General features: G+C 36.4%; 1 protein-coding gene and 1 long non-coding RNA gene across 4 annotated transcripts; both read right to left on the bottom strand.

Moving 5' to 3' along the window:
• Positions 1-2,846: 2,846 nt before the first annotated feature.
• Positions 2,847-5,514, bottom strand: LOC125479914. Of its 3 annotated transcripts, none has more exons than XR_007260362.1 (3): positions 4,484-5,514; positions 3,622-4,366; positions 2,847-3,520 (listed from the first exon to the last, which is right to left on the bottom strand). It is a non-coding gene; the product is annotated as an uncharacterized LOC125479914 (long non-coding RNA). The 3 variants fall into 3 exon arrangements; XR_007260361.1 differs by having other exon boundaries at positions 2,847-4,096; positions 4,217-4,366; XR_007260360.1 differs by having other exon boundaries at positions 2,847-4,366.
• Positions 5,515-6,365: 851 nt separating this feature from the next.
• LOC103963875 (beta-adaptin-like protein C) lies at positions 6,366-13,887 on the bottom strand. Its single transcript, XM_048590110.1, has 15 exons — positions 13,692-13,887; positions 12,838-13,035; positions 12,011-12,124; positions 11,585-11,835; positions 11,316-11,451; positions 11,035-11,214; positions 10,812-10,904; positions 10,493-10,704; positions 10,335-10,398; positions 9,999-10,178; positions 9,622-9,714; positions 8,834-9,249; positions 8,388-8,577; positions 8,107-8,310; positions 6,366-6,893 (listed from the first exon to the last, which is right to left on the bottom strand). Exons 1-15 carry the CDS (start codon positions 13,776-13,778, stop codon positions 6,531-6,533), a joined length of 2,781 nt encoding a protein of 926 aa, XP_048446067.1. The 5' UTR covers positions 13,779-13,887; the 3' UTR covers positions 6,366-6,530.
• Between the last annotated feature and the right edge of the window lie 9,361 nt (positions 13,888-23,248).

Genomic DNA, 23,248 nt, shown 5'->3' with positions numbered 1-23,248 from the left:
CATTGCCTCACTTGGAAATGTCCACAAGTGTATGTGAGGGTTGTATGATGTGAAAACAACATATGGATTCATTTCCCTCTGAATCAACTTGGAGAGCCCAGGATCCACTAGAATTGATTCACACAGACATTTGTGGTCCAATGCAAGTTGAAACTTATTCTGGAAACAAGTATTTTCTGTTATTCACAGATGATTGCACTAGAATGACATGGGTGTACTTTTTGTGAGATAAGTTTGATGCATTGGTGTGTTTTAAGAAATTTAAAGCAAAGACTGAATTGCAATGTGGATATAAGGTTCAATGCCTCAGAAGTGATAGAGGGGGAGAATTCCTTTCTACAGAATTTGACAAGTACTGCAGTGAGCTAGGAATTCAAAGACAGTTAACTATGGCTTACACTTCCCAACAAAATGGTGTGTCAGAGAGAAAGAATAGGACTCTGGTGGAAATGCAAAGTCAATGTTACATGAAATGAATCTTCCATATGCATTTTAGGCAGAAGTAGTGAATACTGTAGTTTATTTACTTATAGGTGTCCTACCAAAGCATTGAAGAAAACAACTCCATTTGAAGCTTACAGTGGTAGAAAACCAGGGATAGCTCATTTGAAGGTCTTTGGTTCACTTTGCTATGTGCACATTCCTTCAAATCTCAAACACAAGTTGGAAGAAAACAGTCATAAGTGCATATTGTAGGATATGGTGCTAGTGAGAAAGGTTACAGATTGTATGATCCGATTTCAACGAAGATCATTCTATCAAGATATGTTACATTTGATGAGAATGTTTCCTGGGATTGGAACTGCACTATCAACAATGAAGTAAGATTTCTATATGTCACTGAGTGTCAAAGTGCTACTAAGATTTGTGAAATTGGTGAAAGTTCTCATTCTGAGCAACTTGTTACTTCTCAAAGTGAAAATGTGATTGACAAGTCTCAAGTATGTGTTTCTACACTTAAAAAGTGGAGAAGTGTGAATGAAATTATGGCTCAGTGCTACATATGTATTGTTGAACCTGAAAGCTATGATGATGCAGCTAAAGATGAATCATGGAGAAATGCAATGGAAGCTGAGTTGGAAATGATAGAGAAGAATAATACATGGCAGCTTGTTGAGAGACCATTTGATAAACCTGTCATCGGTGTCAAGTGGGTTTATAAGACCAAACTTAATCTAGATGGTACTGTGCAGAAAAATAAAGCTAGATTGGTGGCTAAAGGCTATTCACAAAAGCCTGGAATTGACTACAATGAAACCTTTGCCCCAGTGGCAAGGTTAGATACCATTAGAACCTTGATTGCCTTTGCTGCACAAAAGAAATGGAACTTGTACCAACTGGATGTGAAGTCTACATTTCTCAATGGAGTATTAAAAGAAGAAGTGTATGTTGAACAACCATAAGGTTTTGTGAAGGAGAATGAAGAAACTAAGGTGTACAGACTGCACAAGGCACTATATGGATTGAAACAGGCACCAAGGGCCTGGTATGATGAAATTGATGCATATTTCAACAGTGCTGGTTTTAAGAAGAGTTTAAGTGAAGCGTGAAGCAACCTTGTATGTTAAAACAAAGGAGGAGTTAGGTATCATTATTGTCTCCTTATATGTAGATGATATTGTATACACAGGTAGCAATCCATAAATGCTTGAAGAGTTTAGAGATGACATGATGAAGCACTATAAGATGACAAATTTGGGATTGTTACATCACTTTCTTGGAATGAGAGTATTACAAACTGAGAAGAGCATTTTCATACACCAAAAGAACTATGCACAGAAGTTTAATGAGAAGTTTGGATTAAAAGACTGCAAAACAGTAGCTACTCTACTTGCAATGAATGAGAGATTGAGCAAGATTGATGGAAGTGAAGTTGCAAATGAAGGAGAATATAGGCAGATTGTGGGAAGCTTGCTCTATGTGACTGCAACTAGACCTGATGTGATGTTTGGACCAAGTCTATTGGCAAGGTTCATGCATAATCCTACCAAGAAGCACATGGGGGCAGCAAAAGAGGGTGCTGAGATACATTCAGGGAACAATTGATTTTGGAATTGTTTTTGAAGAAGGGAAGACAACTACTCTAATTGGTTACTGTGATAGTGACTGGGCAGGAAGTGAGGATGATATGAGGAGCATTTCAGGGTTTGCATTTACACTAGGATCCGGTGTATTCTCATGGGCATCAATCAAACAAAGAACAGTGGCATTGTCCACAGCAGAAGCAAAATATGTTAGTGCTGCAGAAGCTACTTCTCAAGCAAAATGGCTGAGGTTTGTACTTGAGGATTTTGGAGAAGAACAAGTGGAAGAACTCAGATCATGCAGATAATACATCAGCCATTGCTATAGCAAAGAACCCTGTCCTTCATCAAAAGACAAGACACATCAGCATAAAATTTCATTGCATCCGAGAAGCAATTCAAGCCAAAGAGATTGAATTGGTGTACTGTAGGACTGAGGAGCAAATTGCAGACATACTTACTAAAGCTTTGCCTAAGGATCGATTTGCAAATCTAAGGGAGCTACTCGGAGTTAAATCAACTAAAGGGTTAGAGGGGAGTGTTGGTGTGTAACCCTTCAGTTGAAGCTTGGCGGCAAAGAATTAGTTTAAATGTTTTTGTTTTTAGTTTGAATCTGAGCCATTGGATCATAGTCCATATGGTAACTCAATCTTGTATCTAGCTTAAGTGATAGATTAAGACAAGTGACATCATCTCATAGGATGATGGCAATTAAGGGTTGAGATTGTACCTTGGTTTTGGTGAATGAGGATCTCCCTTCCTTTCCATGTATAACGGTAACAAACACACACATGTTGTAAGGGTGAAAAAAAAAATCAGAAATATATTTAATCATCTTCTCTTTGAAATTCTTTCTATATTCTCTGCCATTTTCGAAGGTTGCCTGAAAACCTCCATTGAAATACAAAGAAAACACATATACACTAACATGGTTCACATGAGATGTGAATCCAGTGTCTCAATCCTACTTCAAAATTAGTATCTTTCCATTTCAAAGGAAGTAGGCACTGTAGACTTATGATAAATGGGACACGACGAAAAGGGTAAGGTGAACTCGGCTACATTATCGGGGCTTAAAAGCTAAGTGAGGTCAAAGAGGAAACATTTTCAGCGTTGCGCTGAAGAAGGAATGAAATTTCAAGAGTACCACATTCCCCCATCACCACACCTCAAACAAAGCATTAAAATAGGCTCTAATCTAAAAATTAGCTATGGCGAACTCGATTGTACACCCGAAATGCAGATTGTTCAGATCTAGAGGGCCAGGCATAAAATAACACAGGTAGACCTCCCGCGGTAGTGTGTGTAAAAGGTTACAGGGAGAGGAGTGACAAAAGCTCCAAGTAAGAGTTCAGTTTTGTGACTAACCCATGTTAAGGTCAGCAACGATGCACAATTGCTAGAAAATTAGAATATTGATCCATGTCTGTACCTCGTTTATCTCTCAAACCTTGATACCTTCCTGGAGTTGGACTCCTCCCTCGTTTCCTTTTTGCCTGCACATTTACACAAAACACAAAATAGCGTCATGGAAGATAAATACGTGAATAGATGACTCGAAGTGAATAGAAGATAGGTAAACAAGTCAACAATCTACTTAAAACAGTAACAGTGCCTTCCATTTGCGGCTGCTTCCATGTGGATCATAATCATCGCAACAGACGGTCCATAGCAGTGCATTATCGTACTTTTAAAGTCACCCTCCTAACTGTATACCAAGCAAACGGCATGCCTTGCTAACCAGACTGGCTGCAAGGAGATTTTCTGTCCAACTTCCACCTTTTATTTTAATTAGATACAACATATAGTTCAGATGGATTAAGTAGGAGAAGCCCAAAAAGCAATGCGACAAGAAGAATTTACCATGCCTCTAGGGCATTAAATAGTAAGGTAAATAACAACCATGGAAGACGCTGTTGCAAACGAAAAAGAGGACTAAAGGGCATTCAACCCTCGGCAAAATAGTTGAGTTTGTATTGATGATTTTTGAATGTCGACGCAAACACTCATGTTGTGAAGGGGATAGTTTCGACTGTGTAGAGCTTAGATAGTGAAGGCTACAGTGACCAGACCTGCTGCCAAAACTTGTTAGGCAACATCTTTAATAGGTAAAATCTTCATAAGAAAAAGTATAAACAATTCAACTGCATACTGCACGGCAACTTTCTTGATCATTTGACAGAAACTAATACCTTTTCAACTGTAACTAATCGACCTTGAAGCACAGACCGATCCAAATATTTGATGCAGCGTTCTGCATCCTCAACAGTTTCCTTTGCGACAAAGCCAAATCCACGAGATTCTCTGGTGTGAGGGCCTGTAACCAGATGGCAGTCCAGTACCTGAAACAAGAGCTCAGTATGTGATTCTCTAGGAATATAATATGTATTAAGGTTCTCGAAAGATTATTACTCTCCAAATTGACATGAAGCGATTAAATAGTAAACATGGAGCATGACCTATTCTATGTGAAGTCTAATAAAGAAAGGACAAGATAGGTAAAAACGTTATGTTAGAATGCGTCGACAGGTTCATGGCTCCTGCAGAAAGAAAAACCAGAGTTTTCTTCAATTCAACTCAACAAAGCTTGACCAGAGTATTGAGGTTTGAATAAAACAGAAACCATAAAACCAAAACAGGTTAAAAATAGGGAATTTGAGATTTCCAGTATACCTAGAACGACTTCTCCTAGACCTCGACAATGATCTCGACCGGTGGCCTCTGACAGGTGAAGGAGAGCTGTGTGGCGAACCGGACCTAAGACAGTAATCACCAAAATCAATTGAGCAATTGTGAGGACTAATATCATTGATTCAATATTCAGTGAACAAACATGGAATTCCATGTAGCTTAAAACGAATTCTGACCTTCTTCTCTTGGCTATGGCATCTACGAGTAAAACCAGAATAACAAGTATGATACCCTTCAAAAATATTAAACTTTCAGTATAATGTGAACATAGGTGTCGGGAATGCGTGTGTACATTCACACACGCAGACAGCTAAAATACGGGCCTCCAACCATATGCATTTTGTTTATACATACATACACAGCTGCAAATAATATACGTGTATTTTTTTTTCTTTGTACAATTTAGCATTCCTTTGGCCACCGTCGTGCAATTTACCAGCGGCGGGACCCTGCCTCCAACCATATATTCAGTTTCACCAGCCACAAATAATATACGTGTATTAATTAGTGATAAATTGGTTTCAGATTCACAGACTTAGTCAAATGAACAGCTTCATTAGCTTATGATCGCTGTTACTTTCTAGGAGGTGATTAACACCTAAAAGTACATAATTCAGCTATAAAAAGTTTAAATTAAACTCAATGGAACGCATAATTAAGTTCCGAAGACAAAAAACTAGAGAAAAAAAAAGTACTTGAAATCTCATTTGGTTTCTGCATTTTCTCTAGAACCTAACAAATGACAGTACAAATCAAAACTTGAAACCGTTTTCTTTTGCTTTTAAATCAATCACATTTACATGAACATCTTTTTTTTTTAGTCAAACGAGCGTTAAAGAGCTTCAAAGCTCTAGATGGAAACTAGGGAGAAAGATTGTAAGAAGATTTACCTCTGGGTGTGGCTGGTGGGATTGCTGAGTCAACTTGGATGCCCCAACTCGGCGAGAAGAAAACAGTCTCAGACCCGAAAGGGGAGAAAATGTATAAACAAATACAATTTGGGCGATGTTTCCTCAGTTCCTACATGCAAAGTGGTGGTGCAAAGACAACACTCATCTCCACTACTATGGTAGAAGGTCATTTGCGAAAAAGCTCATTCACTTTCATGTCTTCTTCCTTTTCTTTTACATTTTTGTTTACTTTCTACGTAAAAGTTTACACAAAAGCCATTCATGATAAATGTGTATCAACAACGTGATTAGTTCTAAACACTTAAGGATCACTCGTGGCAGTGATCAGTCGTCTAGTGCTAAGAACATGTAAATAACATCACCCTTTTCATTTCATTTTTTGTGTACATCTAGTAATTCCTCAAACTCAAATTAGGTCATATGTAGCTCTCAATGGTTATATGAAGATCAATGGAATGGAAGATACGGTATTGGTTGATTAGAAATTACGCAGAAATTGGAAATCCAGGTTCCATAGCACTAACTCTAGGCGTGCTTGCCAGTTGCCACAATCCGCCACGAGCGTGAATGACTTTCAACCGTTGATGCAAATAGAGCCTGCAACGTCAACAGTTCAACGTCGTCCACAGACAGGGCAACTGTCGCTGACATTTCCAACAACTGTGATCGGTAAACACATTTCTAACACGAATTGAACCATCAAACTTAAAGGCGAAGAATATAACGATCAGACACCGAGTTGAATCGAACCACGACAACCAGTGTATTGAAATATGTAACTCAAAAGTTTGAACAATTTAAGGTCAATGTAAGTGGCAACGAAGGAAAAGTACAAAGAATGGCAGACAGATCGACCACGAAAAAAGAAAAAAAAACTCGATATCCGCTGCTGAGTTTACAAATACTAAAGAAAAAAAGCACAAAAAAAAAAAAAAGAGATACAAAAATTATAAACATATAAAGCAGAATCAATCCTGAGGAGAGTCTCCATGGCTTCAAAGAAAAGAGGTGCTGTCTCCGGGCTTGGAGTCTTGATTGCAATCTTGACCCCGGGGTTATTCACGACAGTGGTGAGTTCAATCAAGAATGGTATTCCTCGAGGGATTTTTGCTGAGAAATAGAACACGTCCTGGTTGGCATGTTTGCGCTTCGCAATGAAGAACATGTTTGTAGCAGCCAGGCGGTCCAGAGTCGCTTCAACATTGCTCACCACAATGCCAGGTAAGTCCTTTGTAATCTCATTTGTGTCCGGAAGAGACCTCCATGTCTGCAATGGGGATAAGCATCAGTGTTTAAGTGCTACAATCAATAAGTTCCAGACTATACCTGCTTTTCCGAAAACATTTACACCCGTTTTAACTTCTCTACCACAACTTTGTGTTTTAAAACTCCCACTTTAATCAACAGCCTACTTTTAGACCCACTTCATCTTCATTCCATCATATTCCTCTCGAGCTTTTTAACTGAAAGGAAATACGGCAACAAGGCACAAGAGCAAAGCATTGCTGTAGTAATGGCCCTAATGGGATGTTAGGTGTCCATTGTTGTCGTATTCTATCATCTCCCAACCTTAGCTCCCTTCCATGTCTAACTAAACGACGTCATTGCTTAAATATACACTAGAATAATATAGTCAACAAACTTTAAAAAGCCAACACATATTTTCAGCTTGATATGGGTCTTATATCTAGAGCCAGTTTGGGATTGTTGCGCTTTTAAATAAAAACTGCTTATGACGAGTTTTATGAATAATCAGTTGTAAAATAAAACAGTTGAGCGCTTAATAAACTCTATTTTTAAAGTGTTATATGAAAAGCATTGTAAATGTGTTTGGTAAATTTTAATGTAATAGTTTGATATAACTGTATATAATGACAAAAAATGGACATGGTAGTGAGGGTGGTGGCGATGACAGCTGTGGCAAGGGCAATGGTGGTGCCAAAATAGTGCGTGTTGTGGTTGGGTTGTAGAGATAACAATGGTGGTAGGGGCGGTGGCAGCTGCGGTTGTGGCGGTAGTGGTGCCAATTGTGGTTATGGTGGTGATGGTGGTGGCGGTTGTGATGGAGGTGGTGGCGGTTATGATTATGGTGGTGGTGGTGGTAGCAACGATGGCAGTGGTGGTGTAAGGTTAGCGTTTGTAGTGGTAGGTGGTGGCAGTCACTTTGCTCTCCCAGGGATTAAATGAGTGTAGAAGGTTAAACAATGTCATTTTTAAAATCTAATGAAGGTATTAGAGGAATTGAAAATATTCATTAAATGCTCAACTCCACTTTTTATTAAAGCAGGCCACTGCTTTAAAATAAGCAGGAGTTCACCAAACACTTATATTGCTTAACTTTTAAGTGAAATAGTTTTTGATGAAAAAAAGCAATACCAAACGGGGCCCTAGTAGGACGTGTCGTGAAGTTCAAACATTGACGACGGAAACGACCCTACCCTAAAAGTTGAAAGGAAGCAGAAGGTGCATGATGATTTTACCTCAAGAAAATTTGCACGCTCCATTCTTCCATCATCAGTAAAGAAGATGTGCAATGAGATTTTATCGTTAAAGTACCAGACTGGTTGTTGATTGTTTTTCACAGCAACCTGCAATAGTGAGCTTGGAGGACCTTGAGACATATTCTGGAACGTAACCATAGGCAAGAGAGTCCCCGCTGATGTCCCAGGTTGCAATTGTGGAACCTAATAGGCATTAAGGTATTTTGTTACAAATTTTATTTGGCAAGAAATCTCACTCAACTTACTTGTTTAATAAGTACCTGAAGGGGTCCAGCAGCTGCAAGACCAAATGTATTTTTGTTGAACTGAATCATGAACCCATCTAGCGGAACCTGTGTGTTGTTCTCGAACAATAAACTGTAAAATATTTGTCCTTCCCTATGTGTCAACTGAGCACTGATTTGTAACCCTTGACCGGTTGACGATGGCAGAACGACAGGCAATGGAGGTCTGCAATCAAGGTCAGAAAATTAAGTTATTTTAATACTTTACATTGGACAATGACTATTTGTGGCATTTAAATTAAACCACTGGATTGCTTTATCAAACAGTTCATATGCAGTTTTTTGTTTTGGACAAAAGCTCATAGCTAATTTTCACACAAATTGGAAAAAATATCACCCACAGCCATCAGAGTCGGTCCACTCCACATGACAAGGAATCTATCACATAAATAAGATCACTATGCAACTTCGATTATACTTACCCAGCAGGAGAAGCAGGGTGATCTACAGGGACAATAGCACTGTTTTCCAGGCTCATAAGGTCACCAAGCAAATCTGGTACTGGAGCAGGTGCAGGTGCAGGCGCACGTGCAGGCGAAACTGGTGTAGGTTGTCTAGCTGCAGCATATGGAACACCTGAACTAGTTGCGGTTGGGGATGCAGAGCTATCAGCAACATGAGCAGGTGATTCAGAATTTCCTGTTTCACTACCATAGTCCTCATCTTCAGTTCTTTGCGCTGTGGCCTTCACACGGGTAACAAATGCTTCTGGAGGCTTGTGATACACAGAGGATAACGTAGCAATGTTAGCAAGAAGCTCATCAAGAAGAGATGGATCAATCAGGTTTGAATCGTCACTGATCACTGGCTTCTCAGCTAACACCACATCCTTGGCTGCCTGTGAAATAAGAAGCGTGCCCATGAGCTCAAAACTACAACCCTAACAGGATATGTTATTCTAAATTGTCAAACTATGGTTTTGCAAAGGGTTCACAGCAGGCCAATTGTACTTAAGTGGCATGCGCATGAGCACAATAATGGTAACCGGTAGAAATCTTCACCCAAAATAGATTTCAAACCCAAACTGTCCCCCCGAAGAAGATGAAAATGGAAAATCAAATTTGTGGTTGTACATGTAAAAGAAAAGGGGCACGTATTAACTATTGGATGGGCAAGAAACAAAATACTATATATCGACTAAGAGAGGGGAAAAAAATAAGATAGGTTATTATAATGAGAAAGAACTGAAACTCATTTTGGCCAAGCCCACCTCTGGGTCAGTTGATAAAAGACGCCAATATATGTAGGCCCGATCTCGCAAATCAGGATTGTCTGTTTCCACAGTAGCATTATTTAAAACAACCTGCAAATATGGATCTACAAAGTGAGAACTTTACTTGGATAATATCTAGAAAATACAACTATGGCCCAAGTATGCAAGGAAATACTTCAAAAGGAGAACAAACATATAACCTTATGCATTCTCATTCATAGTAAAAAGGAGTGTCACCTCTTCGATGCTACATTATATTAGAACAATGGCTGCTCTAATAAGGGTACTATGCATTCTAATATGGCATTTATGGTGAATGACAGGAAAAAGAAGCTAGAGAGGATAACCGTGCATGAATAATACAAAAGTAGAACCTGTATCATCTGCTGTGGTCCTTCAGTCGGCTTCTTAAGAAAGAGTTTGACAGTTGCAGTCAGCAATTGCAATTGGACATGTGCAGGCTCTTCAGGGAAACTTTCCAGAAAACTTTCAAGTAGCTCATCAGCATTGTCAATTCGTTCCGCATATTCACCAATTATCCAGATCATTGATGCCTGTTGAGGGAGAGAGTGAGAAAGAACACGAGCATGGAAACACGAAGTAAAAATCAGAAGGCTTAAGCAGTGAAATATTTAATAGCAATACAAAAAGAAAAAACATAAATCTTAAGCTGGGGATCTATATTTTAACAGGAAGATAAACATAAGTACCTTGGCTTCTGGTTCATCTAAAGTGTCAAGGCTTTCGCACAGAGTGGCAATAATGGACTCATAGCTGTCGTCAAGATAGCAATCAATTACAAAGTTTGTAAGGGAAGAAGCCTTCGTCATCTCAATTTAAAATTAAAAAATGAAAACCCAAAACTTACGTATTTGGATATCTTCTAAATATATCTTTGATGACAATAATGGCTTCTTGAACTACATAATTTACTTTGATCTTAATAAGCTCCAGTAAAACAGTAATGCACCGCTCAGCTGCTCTTTCTAATTTGATTGCACAGCGACCAATGGCGCGGACAGCTTTTCGGACAAAATCCACATCTACTTCTGTAGCATACTCTTTAAACTCCAACAAAACCTGCAGAAATGTTGGAGCAAGCACGATTTTAACTCCCCTTTGAGACTGACAACTTTCATCCAATTAAGTCTATTATTAAATAGTAGCTCCTGGCAAGATTTGTATACCTGGTCTATATTACGGTCTGAAGCAAGCTTGATCATGATTTCTAACTTTTCCATCTTTACATAAATTGGATCATTGTACTTGCAGAAGAACACCTACAAAGAGTTGAGAGTTATGTGTGCTTGCCTTACTTACAATCTGGCTACATAGTTGATAACAAGTCTCAACTCCTTGTTATATTGGATCAAACAGTAAGATTCTACACCGATACTAATTTTTATTTACCTTAATTTCATGAGCAAGGATTGTGGGTCGTCTTTGTACTATAAGGTTTATGTTTCTCAAAGCAACATATTGTATCTCAGGCTCAGCAGATAACAATGTCACGAGTGGAGGAGCCATCTTTTTGCAAAGATTTCTAACGACATCAGTACTAGTTATAAGTTCCATTTGCTGAAGGATCATCTGCAAGTAAAGAGGTAAAAAGACAAAACAATTACAGAAGTAACCAAATGATGATAATTGAAGGCATAATGATTCAGAACATTAGAAAGTGAAATCCATACCTTGACAGCTGAAAGTACAACTGCACAGTTCGCATGTTGTAATCGTGGTGTAACTCGCTCTACTATATTTTCAGCTTCACGAGCATCTGCTGCCTTGTATTTAGAAAGAGCGTCCAATATGAAAACTTGACCCCACCTGAACACTTATCATAATCAAGTTAGATAAACAAATGAAATGGATTTTAACAAAAAGATAGCATGATCTAACTGCATGAATATTATTCAGTACATAAAAATAATTGAGTAAGCACTACTAAAAGTACACATACTCTGTGCATTCATTTAAGGCAGTTAGGAGCTTTGACAAAGTGTGACTAGTGATCTCAAAGATGGGTCTATTACTATTCTCTTGAATTTCGGCTAGAGCAGCCACAGCATTGGCTACAACCATAGGATTATTATCAGATATCAAATCCTTGAGAGATTCCAGAAAACCCCTATCCTCAACTAACTCTGCATTTATGTCATAAAGTTTGGCCACACATATGGCTGCTGTCTTCCGAACATAAGGATCATCATCCTGTCATGAAGTAAAGAAAACTAAGAAACAGATAACAAGATGCAAGCCAAGCCACGCAAACTACTTTACAACATGTTCAAAAGTAACCATTGCAAGCTGCAAATTATTAACAAACTTAAGACTAAGTTTTGACAAGAAAGCATGTGCAAAAAATGTATAAGCACTAAAAATCAACCTTAAGACACCTCTGAAGGGGATCACATAGGTATTCTGTAATTTTATCAACACGAATGCAACCCATTGTCCGGACGGCTAAAGCACGAATCAAAGGATTTGGGTCCTGTGAATCCTGCATAATTGATCATGCAACACAAGCCAATTAGAACAAAGAATTATTTGAAAAATGCTTAATTCAATTTTTTCTTGACATAAGTAGGAATTAACCTCCTTTCAAAAAAGAAAAAGGAAAAAAAATGAAAGAGATGATGTTATTGAACATTATATTTGGAACATCACATTGGCTATCGTGAAGGTGCCATAAGACCAATTTGGCTATCCTGAACATCATATTTGGAACATCACCTGCTCCGTTATAAAGACAGACAATTAACTGAAGCAGATGGAGTACTGAAGAAAGAGATGATGTTATAGACTTGGAATTTAAATATCAAGTGGAAAATTCCATTTCTACTAGCTTTAGCATGATAAAGTTCTCTTCTTTACAATACTTATCTGTTTGAATTATTATATACACCCTTGAACATTGCAATTTCAGCATCTATCACATATCCTTTGCCCATCTATCACATATTCTTTGCCCGTTAACTTATAATCAAATGGCTATAGTCCGCCTATCTTATCTTTTCTTCTAAAGCATATAAGTCATCTGTAAAAATGTCTGAATTGACCTGATCTGATTACATGCGAGTGTGTGGTACTCGAAAACTATGAGAAGATATGAATTTGAAAATCAGCATATCAACCAACATATTGGATGGGCAACAGATTCTGACATCAAGATGCGCGAACTGTATAAAACTGAAGGTTCCATTGCAGTTTTACCTTGACAAATGTATTCACCGCAAGTATAGCTAGGTCAGGCTGGCTTTTAGCATAATTTATCAGATACAAATAGACCAGCTTCTTCAGCTCCAAGTTTTCTGTTTGCATGCAATTTACCACATCTGTGAAAAGTGATGAAACATCCTTCCCAACAGTCATTGCCGCGATCACCTTCTTGACGGCATCTTTTCTCTTATCCTGTACCACCCATATAAGACGATTATTTTCTCAGTCTCCACCAAAGTACACAAGAAACATAATTCAGAACTGAAAAAAAGGCCCAATATTAAAAAAAATCAAATTTAATGGTGCAAACGAGGGTATTGTGATGGGAATCAAACAAATCACAGGAATGAACTTATAAGCTATGCCGATATCAGAAATGTAAAATTATCATGTAAAACTACAATTGACTGCACTTTGAGCAATAAAAAATGTTACGATTCGTTACTACCAAATACGAAAAAGGAATTGCATTCGAATTCTACTCACTCGAGAAGAAAACAAAAACAAAAGAGCAGATTTTCCTTTACGCTTTCGTTTTCGTTTCCATTTCCATTAATTTTGCCAGCACCAAACAGAACACAAAGCTCACTACAAGTGAAATACACATATTCCGTATCGGATCCGCACAATTCCAAAACCCCGGGGTGACACTGACAAGTATGAAGAAATCGAACACCAATTTAAGCAAAAACTCGAATTGTAAACCAACAGATCTGCACGAACCAATCCCCGATTGGCAACAAAACACCGTAACGAAGAATCGAAACCCTAATAGAAGTAGATCACAGATCAATTTGAACATACAAATATGAGTGTAGAGAGAGAAAGAGGAGAGAGCGAGAGATGACCTTGTATTGAGAATTGAGCTCCTCTTTGAGCTCAGGGATTTCGCCCTTCTTGGTGGTGGAGAAGTACTTGGAGTCGTGGCCGCTCATCTCTTTGCTCCGGAGCCTTCTCCTCTCTCTCTCTCTCTCTCTCTCTCTCTCTCTCTGCAACTGATTGCGTCAAACCAAAATGCTTCGTCTAAAGAGGACGACGACAGTAGAAGAATAACAAATTAAAACCGATGAGAAATGGCTTGTGTTAAACCCGAACCGGTGGAGGATATAGCAAACCGGTACGGTATCTTTTTATTACACGATTATATTCTTCTCAAAACTATTTTAGGCTTGTTTGAATTGTTTTAAAATGATTGAAAATATTTTTATTGAATTTTTTTTAAATTAATTCTTGATATAATGCAATTGGTGGGTGTAAATTGTTAAAATAAAATATTTAATGAATGATGATTTTTTTAGTTGCAAAGTCAAGCAGAGCCACTCTTCGGCCTGAAAAGAGATTTTGAATAATAGACATGTTATTAACAGAGGAATTAGATGGGTTGTAGGTAATGGTGAGGATATCATTTTTTGGACCCATCATTAGGTTTTTCCTTATCCATTGTTCCAGCTAATTCCTAAAAATCAACGACAGAACATAAATTGGGACACTAAAGTGAGTGAGTTTATTGATAATAAATGTTGGGATAGAGTTTGTATTTCCTAAGTGTTGGACTTGGATGTCGTGAGGAAAATTTGTATGGTGCCTATTTCCCTTCAAAATAAAAGTGACAATTTTGTGTGGGAACACTCCTCTACTGGTGAGTTCTCAATCAAGTTAGCGACTTGGATTCAGAGTAATAATAATCAAGAAGTTAAAAGGTAGAAGCTCCTTAAGAAGATATGGAAGTTAATGATACCTCCAAAGGTAAAAATAAAAATTCATGGCTTTTTACTCATGAAAAACTTCATACTAGGATGAGATTAGTAAATTTATTCAAAATATTCACAAATTGTGCCCTATGTGTGGCAATGAGGATGAGACTCAAAATCATCTTTTTCTTAATTGCGAGCATGCTAAAGAAATGTAGAACCTCTCTCCGGTAAGTCCTTGGAAGAATAATTTGACTCAGTTGAATAATGAGTTAGATTGTATGGAAATAATTGACAATATTGAATGCAATGATTTGAGTGATCTTAGTAAGGCTATTTTGAATTGTTGGCAAATATGGAATGATAGAAATAATAAGTTTTTAGAAGTATAATTCCTAATCCGGCTAGGAGTATCTCCATTGCCGCAAGTGTAGGCTTATCTTTTTTTTAAGGTTAATTGTAAGACGATCTCTAAGGGTGATCCTTACCACCAACACCCCATTTGTTGGCGTCCTCCTCCCCATGGCTATGTGAAATTAAACTTTGATGGGTCAGTTAGTTTGGATCGCTCTGCAGCTGTTTTTGTTCTTAGAAATAAGGAGGGGCAACCTGTTCGTGCAGGGGCATTGAACCTTGATGGCGCACCATTTCGGTTGAGGAGGCTCTTGAAAGGAAGGGCTTTTGTTTGCTAGGCGCAAAGGTGTGAAGAAGTTGATGGTGGAAGGGGATTCTAAGCTTGTCATCTAGGGCGTGCAAGATGTTTGGATGCCCCCTTTGCATCTTAAACCTATCATAGAGGACATTAAATGGTTGGCTTTTGAATTTCAGCGTATCAGTTGGAAGCATATTTATAGGGAGGCTAATTTTGTGGCGAACGCATTAGCTCACGTGAGCCTCACTGTTGCCAACCCACATTTTGAGATTTTTGTTTTCCAACTTCGGCTATGGAGGCTTTTAATTTTGATTGTACGGGAAACAATTGTATTAGAGGTTTTAAGCTTTAATAAATTTCTTCTTCATCAAAAAAAGATATAATGCAATTGAATTTAAAAAAAAAAAACACTTAAAGTGTTTTCTGCAAAAAGCACTTTAAGTTCTTTTTAAACTCAAAAACATGTTTTCTAAAATCGTTTTCAATCATTTTAAGTACTTCCAAACAATCATTAATAACCGTGACAAGGAGATTCAAAATCTAATGCAAAAGGGATCAGTTTACTTTCACTTTACAAGAGATTACAATTATTGCATCCAATCTCACCTAATAAAGGTGTTTAAGAGAGATGCAAATTTTAGATGTAAAAATTATATTTACATCTCATTTTACTTGAAGATATAAATTGATGTAAACTTAAAATCTTATTTATTTTTTTCTCTTTGACCAGCGGAATCCACCTTCTAAAAGTATAAAAACAATATAAATACACATATTTATTTACATGTTTAGACAAAGATTGATAGTTTACATTCCGCTATTATAGAGCTTTAGGCAAAGAACAAATGTAAACGTGCTCACTTCAAGGTAATTTGCATCTCTCATTACTTATGCTCTAAGTCAAAAGAATGCAGCTCAAGCCTTAGACTATCTCCAACATAGGTGGGAAAAAAAAATTAGAATTTAAGCCCATTTCTTCTCTAAGTGGTGTATTTTGGGGTGGGGAAAACAAGCTTTTGGGATTTGGGTGGGTAATTGGGTCTAGTATACACCCCGGGTGGATAAGGTTTTTGGAAGCAAACCTATGTGAAAAAAAGAGAGGGGGGGGGGGGGGGGGGAAGGGATGGACAACAGAGCCTTCGCATAAGTTTCACTGACGCGGGTTGATTCAGTGTGGTGTAACATGTGGTTGGAGAAAACTGTGCATATGTGATTTCATGACCGTTGCCATCCATAGGCTGTCGAGCCTCATGGTTATGATCCAGTGAGGCGCTCACATCTATAGGCCTTTCCAACGGTCATATTGTTGTGCAACCCATATTTTTTACATCGAATTGTTTGTAAAACAAATAAGAAAGATGATATAAAACTAAATCCAAAATTGTTAAAAAAAATTATTAGAGAAATTAAAATATTTAACAAGTTATAAAATTAGAAGTGAGAATTATAAGTCGTTTATCCTTGGAAGGAAAACTTGACTAACCTCATACGTATAGATGAATAGTTGAAAATACTAGGCTAATTTTGGGTTTCCACCCCTTGAGTTGGGGAGATTTTTTTTTTTTTTGTTTTTTAGGAGGAAGAAAGAAGATTAATTTAAAGAGAAACTTTAGAGACACCCAAGGCCTTGAGAATCATACAAGAGAGCGTTTTTTGCTTGGGTAACACACCTATCCCAAATATATAAATTAGAACAATTATGCCCAAGATAAGTTATGGCATCCCTTGTGAAGTTTGTTTTCCTGTGGACATGATTCCATTCTACTAACTCGAACGATGAGGCAAGCCATTTAATGTCCTCAACGATAGACCTAATTCTTTATGGTACTGCACACTTTTTAGAATTGCACCAATGACGACCTTTGAGTCCCCTTCTACCACAATTTTCCTGATTTGACGTTGTTGGCCAAAGCCAAGGCATCCCGAAGAGCCTGAGCTTCAACCACAGTGATAGCATTTGGTCCAAGATGTCAAGCACCCAAGAGAGAAGGTTGTTTCTGATGAATCTGATTATAAAACCCGCAGCAGCAAAAGTGCCCTCCACTGACCCATCAAAATTGAGCTTATAAAAGCCTTATGTAGGTGCTTTCCAACTCATGGTGTTGCTTGAAATCTTAGTCTTCCTTGGTTTCTGTTTCAAATTAGCCTTCAAGAACTCTTTACCAATTGTAGCCATTGCCATCAGACATCGAGTTGGATGAGGTTTAATCAGTTTAACAACAAAATTATTTCTCTCATTCCACATTTGCCAACAAAGAATTAGGATTTTATTAAGATCATAAATGTCTTCTTTATTGAAAGCTGACATCCCATTAACCAATCATTCATATTGCTAATGGAGGAGGGTGGAGACAGGTTATTACAAAGGTTCCAAACTTCTTGAGCATGAGTACAATAAACAAAATAGTATAGTTGATCATCCACTGCAATAGTGCATAAAAGGCAAAGAGTTTGACCATTATGATGATACTTACTTCATCTTTTGAAGGTAGACAATCTATTTCTTATAAGCAACCAAGCAAAAAAATTAACTTTATGTGGAATGATAAGTTTCCACACTTTTTTTAGTAACTCTTTGAAAGGTTTACTATGGGTATCATCAATTTGAATTCAAGTAACTGATTTAACTGAGAAATTTTCATTAGCATACGGTCCCCCAGATAAACTCATCCTCCATGTCACTTAAAGCGATAGGGATGGCAAAAATTTTATCAGCCACATCATTAGGCAGCAATTGAAGGATTAACTTCTTGTTCCACATTTTATCTACCTACATCACTAACTTTCAGATTTAAATTTAAAGAGTTTATTAACTGGTCTTGAATGAGAGTGGATAGTGGAAAAGGAAAAACTCAGTTATGGGACCAAAACAAAATGTTTTGACCATTTCCCACAATCAATCTCATACATTTTTGAATGATAGGTTTATTAGCCAGAATTCCTTTCCACGCCATAGACTGATTTTGTTTACACTTCACATTACAAAGGTTTCATTGATATTTTACCTTCACAATTTTAGCCCACCAATTGTCATTATCTGAAATAAATTTCCAAGCAAGCTTTGCAAGGAAGGCAAGATTAAAATCTTCAGCTGTCTAATACGCATTCCCCCTAAAGTCTTAGGTAAACATACATCTTTCCAGCCACAACCACAGGGAGAAATTAGAGTTTTTATTCCAAGAAATTTCCTAGCCTCTATTGATGGTTTCAATAACTTTTGGGAGACATATAAAGCAAGCCATAGTGTGATTGGGTATAAGATTGTTTATGAGAAGTCCAAATTTATTTATGACAACTAAGAGCATCTTCAAAGGTAATGTCAAAGATCCTATGTGGCATATTTTAACAAAAATGAAGCTTAAATGAAAATGGCTTGGTTTAAGTTTATTTTAACAAAAAATCATTCTATAACTTTATTTAATTAAAAAAATGACTTAAATTTTAATGAAAAGGACAAAAGAGCTTAAACTTTAATGAAAAGTACTTAAATTTTAATCGAAAAGAAAAAAAGTTTAATATAATAAAAATAAAATAGAAAAATGTAATAAAAAATTAACGCGTGTGTCAGTCACACATACTATTTTTGAAACTGAACGGAAAGTTGAACACTAATTATTTATGAAACTAAACACGAGTACTACACTATTTTTGAAACTAAACATGAGTATTACACTATTTCTGAAACTGAACATAAGTACTATTTTTAAAATTTGGCGTCCACTGACTATTTATTAAACTGAATATGGATCTCTTCATAAAGTCTAACGATCATTCTTCTCTCTCCTCTTCTTGAATTTCTCGGCACTTTCTCACCTTCCAAACACATTTTCTTCTAATTTTCTTCGATTCTCATCAAATTTTCTTTGAATCTTTTCGATTTCTTAACTTTCTACACCAATTACTTAATTTTCTTCTATTATACGCACATTTGCAGCTTCCATTTATAAAGATTTTTGTGATGATATTTGTCTGATAGTAACATTAAATATGAAATCAGTTTAATATATATTGAACAAATGCATCTTATATAAGATTAATATAGAACCATAATTGTATATTATATAATATAATATATTGTATATAAAATAACCACAATTATATTATATATAATATATAAATGCATGTGCGGGACCCAGTCTGCACATCATGGGTAATAAGCATGGAAGCAATGACATTGGACAATCCATCAAAAGAGAGAGACCGAGAACTTGAATCCTACTCATGAAGATTTTTCCATAGAGTTTGAGAGACCGAGAAATCGAAAGATTGGTTTGCGTGCAATGCATGCGCCTTTGATGAGGTTTTCTTTGGCCTTTTTTTTTTCTTCTCATTTTTTTATTTTTTATTTTTTTGGTTCTTATCAATAAATAAAGTTGTTAGACTGATTTTTGGTTAAAATTTAAAGTTTTTGAGCCCTTCTTGTCACATCCGAGCCCGGGGCGGATCACTTTCTGGGCCCATTCCACCACTATAGCACGATATTGTCCGCTTTGGGCTTACCATTCCCTCACGGTTTTGTTTTTGGGAACTCACTAAGCAACTTCCCAGTGGATCACCCATCATGGGATTACTCTAGCCCCCTTCTCGCTTAACTTCAGAGTTCCTACGGAACCCGAAGCCAGTGAGCTCCCAAAAGGCCTTGTGCTAGGTAGAGATGAGAATATACATATAAGGATCACTTCCCTGAGTGATGTGGGATGTTACAATCCACCTTAGGGGCCCGACGTCTTCGTCGGCACATATGCGGCCAAGGTTAGGCTCTGATACCAATTGTCACATCCCGGCCCGGGACGGATCACTTCCCAGGCCCGCTCCACCACCGTAGCACGATATTATCCGATTTGGGCTTACCATTCCCTCACGGTTTTATTTTTGGGAACTCATGAGCAACTTCCCAGTGGGTCACCCATCATGGGATTACTCTAGCCCTATTCTCACTTAACTTCGGAGTTCCTACGGAACCCGAAATCAGTGAGCTCCTAAAATGCCTCGTGCTAGGTAGAGATAGGAATATACATATAAGGATCACTCCCCTTGGCGATGTGGGATGTTACACTTCTCATTAGTTTTCATTAACAAAAAAAATGTGGTCTTTTAGTTCTAAAGGAGATGCCAAAATCCTTCATGAATTGACATTCTCCACTTTACTCTCGAATTTGAAGATAACGTAAAAAAATTGTTATTTTAATGTTGGGCACACATATTTCTTTATTTTTCTTAACTTATTGATCATTTTATTATTAAATTATGACACACTTGATTTTATAAAAGCCCTTATTTTTTTTATTGAAAAACTACTGAAAGACCCCTAAAACCTTTGTGTTTATACCCAAAATGGACATAAGGAAAAGTTGACAAGTATGGGCTCCAGGGAGACAAGGCATGCAACAAGTTCACATGACCATTATCAAAACAAAAGCAAATGGAGACAACACAAAGAAGACAAATAATTTAGTCCACGTTTCAGAAACAATATTGACAATTTCAGCAAATTTAGAAATAGTGGAAACAAAGTGACAAATCAAGAAAAAGTTGACTAGCACCCAAAAAGACATCTACACCATTCATTTTGAAAAGACTTTTTGTCCAATAATATTCTCATTTATGTATATAAGATAGGGTTTTCCTCATTGTAAACATACGTCACACACCTTAACCTGCAAGTTCAAGCATAGAGCATCTGAAGCCTTCCTAGCATCCTTTGTAAACTTTTAGTGTGTCACTTAATTAGACTTCCAGTTAAAAATAGAGAAACATTATTGTAGTTATATTATTAACTGGCTAAATTGACGATCATACTTTGTTTGAGCACTCTGTTATAGTTGAATGCTTGCCATACAAATAACTGCACATTAACCAGGGTACTTCTGAGTCCTTCTTACCGCTGAGTTCAGCCTCTAAGGCCTTATACCTGTAGTGTGAATGTCCGTCATGCTGAAGCATGCCGAGTTCCATGTGCATGGTTTTATGTCTAGTTGTTATAATGGTCATCCGACTATTTAACCGGGCCTTTGTTTTCGAAATTGGTATTAGAGCCAAGTTTAGCATTTTAATTGTATAATTATAATAGTAAAGTACCTTTAGGACTGAAGTCATTAACACAACTGATATTACACTTGTTTATTTTGTATAAATACTAGATATTATTGTCTTTATAGACCTTGTCAACCACAATCATCAAGTATCTATTGTACTAGACACCCAACTATAACTAGCATAAAAAGAAGGTTAGCATATATTTCCAATAGAATTAGCAAGACTTTGAAGAAGCAAAAGTTTTATCTTGGTTATCTTGAACAACCTTCATTTATTAGTAAATATAAAAGCAAAGAAGTGCAGCATAACGTATTAGAAGCAAAAAGACCAACATATCATATATTAGAGACTTTGAGAGAAGAAAGAGAGTTTTCAAGAAATCAATTAGCCATAACCTTATATTGTAGTTTGTGATTGATAACTTAATAGAAATTAGTGAACCACCAAAAAAAAAAAAAAAAACTTTAGACCAAAATAACTTAGTTTGTTATTTTCCATTAAGAAAACATAATCATATTTTACATAGTGAAGAAAATCCACAAACCAATAGTATTGTGGATTTTATTATTAGTCAAGCATAAAATATAAAATTAGCAAATAATAAGCATAATTGTTTATTAAACCAGTTGTTAGCCTATTTTTAGAAAATTCCTTAAAAACTATTAGGCAAAATTTAGATTATATTACATCTTAGTTAGAAGATAATAATAAAAAAAATTCAAAGGTTTCCTAGCAAAAAAGAGATAAAAGAACTTATTAATTTTATAGATTAGTAAGCTTAAGGAAGTAGAACTTAAGATCATTAGAAATAGCTGAGCACTTAAAATTAGAAGTACAAAAAATTCAACTAGTACAAAAAGATTTGAGTGAACAATTTGATAAGTTACATAATAAAATTGATAGATTGTTAGTTTAATGACAGATTCTAGAACTAAAAGAAAATATATCTAAATTTTGAAAGAAATTAGTAAGTTAGATAAAGAACTAGTAGGTTTAATAGTTTTTTCAACACAAGTAGCTATTAGTAATATCCAAATTAGACAAAATTATTTAATTATGAAATTAGTTTTAAATTTAGCTGAAAAATTAAATCAAGTTGCAGAACAAATAGTAGAAATAAATCAAGTTTTACGTAACACATCTTCATCACTTCCATCGTCTTTGTTACAAAAATTAGAAATTTTAACTTTAAGTACAAATAATAATATTAGAAGACCTAAGATAAATCCTTTTGATAATAGAAAATGAAACTCTTTAGAAGAAAAGGAAAAGAAGTAGTTAAAGCTAAAGATATTTATTTAAATGAAGAAGAAGCACAAGAATTTATTAGAAGAGGTTTTGAGAGAACACAGAAAAATAAATATAGTTTGTATCAACTAGGTTTATTTGAAAATAGAAGCAAAATTGTAAGTAGCATCAGTCAACATGAAATTAGTTGTATTGATAAAGAAGTTATACTTAATTTACTTAGTAAAGAAATAGTTACTCACTTAAGAAAATCACGTTTTAGTCAAACTCATATAGAAACAATATTAATGGGAATAACATGATTAACCAGATTACAATTAGGCATAAAAGCTTTAGCGTACATATATGATGATAGATGAGATAATCACCAACATGATGCAATAGCAATAGATGAAGTAGACTTAAGCTTAAATTTAGCAGTTATATGTTGTATTCCTAATTATGTTACGACAATTAATGAATTTAGTAAATTTATTAAAATAAGTATAAGAACAAAAAAAATTGGAATATGAAAAGAGAATATAAAAATTTATGTCTTAGTTTAATGTATATTGGTAAAGTTTTTGACAAATATAATTGTCACATCCCGGCCCGGTCGGGACCACTTCCCGGGCCCAACTCCACCGTAGCATGATATTGTCCGTTTTGGGCCCCGACCACGCCCTCACGGTTTTGTTTCTGGGAACTCACACGAGAACTTCCCGATGGATCACCTATCCTGGGAGTGCTATCGCGCGCTACTCGCTTAACTTCAGAGTTCCCATGGAACTCGAAGCCA

Source organism: the organism of the source record quoted next, unplaced genomic scaffold (genome assembly GCF_019419815.1).
Source record: "Pyrus x bretschneideri cultivar Hongxiangsu unplaced genomic scaffold, Pyrus_bretschneideri_v1 Contig30, whole genome shotgun sequence".
NCBI lineage: Eukaryota > Viridiplantae > Streptophyta > Magnoliopsida > Rosales > Rosaceae > Pyrus > Pyrus x bretschneideri.
Note: the sequence above shows the minus strand (reverse complement) of the source record. Positions and strands in the feature narration are given on the sequence as shown.